At 45.6% G+C, this 6,581-nt stretch overlaps 1 protein-coding gene across 1 annotated transcript; it reads left to right on the forward strand.

Annotated features, from left to right (window-relative positions):
• Window positions 1-784: 784 nt before the first annotated feature.
• On the forward strand, window positions 785-2,694 carry ZBTB22 (zinc finger and BTB domain containing 22). Its single transcript, XM_040324957.1, has one exon. It carries the CDS (start codon window positions 810-812, stop codon window positions 2,121-2,123), a length of 1,314 nt encoding a protein of 437 aa, XP_040180891.1. The 5' UTR covers window positions 785-809; the 3' UTR covers window positions 2,124-2,694.
• The last annotated feature ends 3,887 nt before the right edge of the window (window positions 2,695-6,581 follow it).

Genomic DNA, 6,581 nt, shown 5'->3' on the forward strand with positions numbered 1-6,581 from the left:
AATTTCTTCCTCTCAGTTCCTACTGACACCATTGATCTTTTTAGCTATCTGTAAGGGGGTAATTCTTCCCAATGACCACAAGTGTAAGGAGCATTCTTCCCAATGACCATCACACTAATGTATCTTGAGTTGTAGATGCAGTGGAACCTTGGATTATAAGAATACTCCGTTCCAGGAGAATGCTCGTAATCCAAGGTACTCGCATATCAAAGCGAATTTCCCCATTGAAGTAGATGGAAACGAAAATAATTTGTTCCGCATTGACTTCAATAGAATGCAATACCGCGTATGGCCAGAGGTGGGGGGGTGCCAGAAAGCCTCAGAAACATCCGGAAAGGCCAGAGGACACCTCGGCAAGACTCCGTTTCCGAGTTTTGCTGAGGTTAGCCAAGCTGTTCTCGGGCCTTTCCGTGCATTTCCGATCGGCGGCCTAAGGTGGCGCCCCCCCCCCCACCTCAGGCCAAACGCTGTTCTGCACACCGCTTTGGCCTGAATCCTGCTTGTTTTACGAGACTACACTCGCAAACCGAGTTAGGAATTTTTCAAATACAGTGCTCGTATTGCAAAACGCTCGTTATCCGTGTTACTCGCAATCCGAGGTTCCACTGTCAAGTCATTTTGAGAAAGGCTGACTTGGATGAACCAGTCACCTCTTTCTTCTGACGGCTACTGTATCTTTTAATGGTGGTTAGCCTGACAGGTAGGCAGCTTGTCTTGGACTTTATTTGTATACATGTTGGTATCTGTGCCAATAAACTTTTTTATTTTTTCTTTTCCAGGTCCCCCCCCCCCACTTTTCTTACGCTATCATGGAAACCACTGGCCCCCTCATCCACGTGGACTTCCCTGATGTGGCCAGCTCCCTCCTGGAAAGCCTCAACCAGCAGCGTATGGAAGGCAAGCTCTGTGATGTCTCTGTCCATGCGCAAGGCCGTGTCTTTCGTGCCCACCGCGCAGTACTGGCTGCCTCTTCCCCGTACTTTCATGACCAGGTGCTGCTTAAGGGAATGAGCTGTGTGGTTCTGCCTAATGTAGTAGACCCAGGGGCCTTTGAAGCCGTGTTGTGTGCTGCCTACACGGGTCGCCTGACCATGCTGGCCGATGAAATAGTCAATTACCTGACGGTGGGCAGCGTCCTCCAGATGTGGCATGTTGTGGATAAGTGCTCTGAGCTGTTGAAGGAGGCTCGAGCGAACAGCGGCTCCGGTAGCGTAGAAGGATCTGGAAGCGGTAGTAATGTTCCAACACCACAGAGACCTCATTCTGGAAGAGCCAGCGAGAACCAGTCTCCCAGTAGCAGCAACTACTTTAGCCCGCGGGAGGCACCTCCTGAATCTTGTGCGGAGAGGAGTAGAAGAAGAAGCGATGTAGCAAGTGAAACTGCAGAGGAAGCCGGAGTCGAGGAAGACCAAGGAGGAGGAGAGGCTTCTGTTGCAAGCTGCTCCAGTTACCGAAGGCCCAGCATTGTGCCACAAAGGCATTGGGTGTATGTGAAGAAGGAACGGCCCCACCCAGGCCTGGTGTTAACATGTGAAGGTGAGGAGGAAGAAGATGAAGAAGAACTTGAGGAGGACGAAGAGGAAGAACACTTGAGTATAAGTGACGTCCGCACTCTCAATGCTCCAGAAGAGCAGGTGAACTTCTGTGAGCCTTCAGATGGCATGCCTTATGAGGAAGGAACTGCTGGAAGTTACCCACAAGGTCCTCCACTTCTGCCTCTGGACATGCAAGGAAACCAGTTGATGGTCTTACCTTCTGGGCATGGAGCAGCTGGGCAAGGAGGCACAGGGACAGCCCAAGGGGAAGGCGGAAAGATATTTCTGTGCCACTGCGGGAAAGCCTTCTCACACAAGAGCATGCGTGACCGCCACGTCAATATGCACCTCAACCTGCGGCCCTTCGACTGCCCTGTCTGCGGAAAGAAGTTCAAGATGAAACACCACCTTACGGAACACATGAAAACGCACACAGGCGTAAAACCGTACGAGTGCGAAGTGTGCGCCAAGAAGTTCATGTGGAGAGACAGTTTCATGAGGCATCGCGGGCACTGCGAAAGGAGGCACAGGGCGGTGGCAGGAGGGGGAGGAACTCCGCAAGGAATTACTGAAGCCCCATCTGTGTAACACAGGCAAGGGGGCAGAGTGTGGAGGCAGAAGGGTGGCAAGAGGTACGGACTAGTTTGGAGTAGTTGAACATGAGGGCCAAAATGGGAGGTACAGTCTGGAGAACAGGATAGGGGTGCAGAAAGTGTGAGACACAGAAGACTGCTTCTACTGGCTAAAATGGTAAATGCAGTTGTATAGTAGTACTTGAAGACTGGATCGGAAAAAAAACACGCCACCTTCACTTAATTTCAGTATAATGTTCCCTCCGCTAACTTCCAGGTGCCCTCCTGCAATGGCCCTAAATCTGTATTCTTGGTAGACTCCAAATTTTTCATATGTTAAAGGTGAAGATTATGTCTAAGCTCCGGAGCTCACATACTACCAACTCTGTGGTGTTCATTTTTCTACTCTAGCTAAAGGTCTGTGTTTTCCAGATCAAATTTTCTGGGAAACCCTGAATTTGAACCCATAAAATGATGGCTGCGCATTTCCTGGTTCTAGGCATCCAACCTACGTGGCTTTCGCAGAGTAATGCCGCGTACACACAGTCGGAAATTCATGTTCGATGTGAGATTGTTGTCGGAAAATTCGACCATGTGTAGGCTCCATCAGACATTTGCTGTCGGAATTTCCGACAACAAATGTTTGAGAGCTGGTTCTCAATTTTTTCCGACCACAAAAGTTGGCTACGTCTGTAGCCAATTCTGACGCACAAAAATTCTACGCGTGCTCGGAATCATTGAACTTAATTTTTCTCGGCTATACGTGACCGCGTAGTCTTGTACGTGAGCGCATTTTTGACGTTCGGAATTTCCGACAACATTTGTGTGACCGTGTGTATGCAAGACAAGTTTGATCCAACATCCGTTGAAAAAAAAAATCCACGGTTTTGATGTCGGAATGTCCGATCGTGTGTACGCGGCATAAGTTTGCACAGTGCAAATTATGGAATATATTTCTATAATATATAAAGCTGAACGTTTTGACATATGGATGCAGTGTGCCTAATCAGCTATTCCTAGAAAGTTAAAGTGGAACTACACTGCATCTGAGCACCACACAGCAAAAAAAGGCTGTTCATTATTTTTTTTATATTCAAAGTAAACTCCCCATCCATTATGTTTATTTTTTTTAAAAAACACCCCCTAGCATTTCTGGCCTTGGCCATCTTGAGTAAGGGCAGATGATTCATGTAGCATTTACTTCCTGGAATCCATCAGCCCTTAGTGTTCAGGCATACAAGCAGGAGGGTGTGCTTAGCTGTCAAAACCCCTCCTCCCTTTCTAAAGACTCCTGGGATGTATGACATCACTTGCCTAGGCAAAAAACAGGAAGTAACCGAATAAGTGTAAAAAAAAATATATAAAACCAGTAAATATCATACATTCCTATCTATTTAAATACTAATGCTTGCAGCCTAAGGATTAAAAATAATTCATGTTGATTGAGAGAGACGTTCCACTTTAAAGTCCAGGTCCAGCCAAAACGTATACTTTGGGTTTGGATACATTAGGAGAGGTTTCTTCCAAAACTGACAGAGGGTGTCATGCCGCGTACACACGATCATTTTTCGGCATGAAAAAAACGTTGTTTTTCAAAAACATCATTTTAAAAGATGGTGTGTGGGCTAAACACCATTTTTCAGGTTCTGAAAAACGACAAAAAAAAAATTTGCGCATGCTGCATTTTTTAACGTCGTTTTAAACGATGTCGCTTTTCGGGTTGTAAAAAATTATCTTGTGTTGGCTAAAACGATGTAAAAAACCCGCGCATGCTCAGAAGCAAGTTATGAGACGGGAGCGCTCGTTCTGGTAAAACTACCGTTCATAAAGGAGTAAGCACATTCATCACGCTGTAACAGACAAAAAAGCGCGAATCGTCTTTTACTAACACGGAATCAGCTAAGGCAGCCCAAAAGCGAATGGAACTTCCCCTTTATAGTGCCATCGTACGTCACTGTGCTTTGCTAGATCATTTTTAAAAAACGATGGTGTGTGGGCAACGTCGTTTTAATGATGAAGTTGGAAAACGTCGTTTTTTGGACATGCTGAAAAACAACGTTTTCTTTCATGCTGAAAAATGATCGTGTGTACGTGGCATAATGGTTTCGGATGGCCAAAACTAGAAAACGTGGTCAGGAGATGGGCTTAAAACTTATATTTATTCTATTTATATGATATACTGTATTGAAAATGGCAAAAACCTACCACCTGCAAAAATGTACTATAGTATATGTCCTTTGCAAAAATGTGACATGAGGGGGTATGATCTTTAAGGGGGGATTATCTGCAGACGATGGTTATCCAGAATGGGTATAAGATTCTTATCCATAGCGTTGGGTAAAACTGACCATACTTCAGTAGAACTTTCCTTTTTATGAACATTTGTTTGATTTTTCTAATGGTTAGAGGGGTCAAATCTACATTCGTTTTTTGTACATCTTGTAATGAAACCTCCTTTAAAGCTGAGCTCCTGGTTTTCTGTGACTTGAAATAATTAGTTTTGAACCAAGCTGGTCCAAAATAAATATTTACTTGACTAATGCCCCGTACACACGATCGGAATTTATGACATGAAAAGTTCGATGTGAGCTTATGGTTGGAAATTCCGACCGTGTGTAGGCCCCATCTGACATTTTCTGTGGGAATTTCCTACAGCAAAAATTTGAGAGCTGGTTCTCAAATCTTCAGACGGGAAAAGTTCCGACACACAAAAAAACACGCATGCTAAGAATCAAGTCGAAGCATGCTCGGAATCATTGAACTTAATTTTTCTCGGCTCGTCGTAGTGTTGTACGTCACCGTGTTCTCGACGGTCGGAATTTTGTGTGACCGTGTGTATGCAACACAAGTTTGAGCCCAAATTCACGTTTTCTTGTCGGAATTTCCCATCGTGTGTATGCGGCATTCGTCTCGAACCACTGTATGTACTGCACGTAGATTTAGCTACATACCGTACATAGTGCTGGGTTCCTGCTGTGAGACAGAGACTTCTCACACCTGGAACACTACAGTCAGTCTGAGTGGCGTTTAGACATTCATAGGCAGCTTTGTATCCTGTGTATACAAAGCTTTCCTCTGGTTGGCTGAGTTGGAGAGTAAGATGCCACCTCTCTGCTTCAGCCAATCAGAGGAAGCTTTGTATTCATTCACACAATACAAAGCTGCCTATGAATGGCTGAGTGCCCCTCAGGCCAACTCTGGATTGAGCCGAGTGTGAGACAGTAAGTCACCCAGTACTGTATGTAACTGAAGCTACGTGCTTGGAGCCAGTGCAGCACCTAGTGAAGGAAATAGTTTGTTTAGACCAGCGTTTAAAGTTACAGAAAACCTGGAGATCTGCTTTAATACTTTTGGGATTACATTCAAACTGCAGGTCTGGACAACATTTTAAGGGCTTTCAAACAAAATTAATTGACTCAATGATGGAATGTTCTGATGAACTGTTTTTCTTTGCACATTCGAATGAAATAACTGGGGTATGGCCAGCTTACAGATTGGGAGAGGAGGTACTGTAGAGGACACATTGCTTGTTTGAAATTACTGGTTAGTTATTTTTCATATTTTTTGTTTTATTACAGCTGAACTCCAGGCTGGGGAAAATGTAACCCTTGCTGTGGGAATCCTCCCCACTGCAGGGTTAGATCCATTCTGTCTAGGGCAGGGGTCTTTAAACTTTGTAAGCAAAGGGCCAGTTTGCCGTCCTTCAGACTTTGGGGGGGCCAGACTGTGACCAGAGGGAGCAAAAAATGCCCCAACATCAGTGGGCATAAACAATGCCACGTCATCGGTTTAAATGGAAGGAATAGTGTCCCATTGTTGGTATAATTGGGAATAATAGTACCCCATCCCTGGTGTCGGTTGGTGGAATAGTACCCCATCCCTGGTGTCGGTTGGTGGAATAGTACCCCATCCCTGGTGTCGGTTGGTGGAATAGTACCCCATCCCTGGTGTCGGTTGGTGGAATAGTACCCCATCCCTGGTGTCAGTTGGTGGAATAGTACCCCATCCCTGGTATCAGTTGGTGGAATAGTACCCTATTGATGGTGTCAGTTGGTGGAATAGTACCCCATCCCTGGTGTCGGTTGGTGGAATAGTACCCCATCCCTGGTGTCGGTTGGTGGAATAGTACACCATCAATGGTGTCAGTTGGTGGAATAGTACCCCATCCCTGGTGTCGGTTGGTGGAATAGTACTCCATCAATGGTGTTGGTTGGTGGAATAGTACCCCATCCCTGGTGTCGGTTGGTGCAATACTACCCCATCAATGGTGTCAGTTGGTGGAATAGTACCCCATCCCTGGTATCAGTTGGTGGAATAGTACCCTATTGATAGTGTCAGTTGGTGGAATAGTATCCCATCAATGGTACGAGTTGGTGGAATAGTATCCCATCAATGGTACGAGTTGGTGGAATAGTATCCCATCAATGGTACGAGTTGGTGGAATAGTACCCCATCAATGGTACCGGTTGGTGGA

This window comes from Rana temporaria, chromosome 9, assembly GCF_905171775.1.
Source record: "Rana temporaria chromosome 9, aRanTem1.1, whole genome shotgun sequence".
In the NCBI taxonomy this organism is placed as follows: domain Eukaryota; kingdom Metazoa; phylum Chordata; class Amphibia; order Anura; family Ranidae; genus Rana; species Rana temporaria.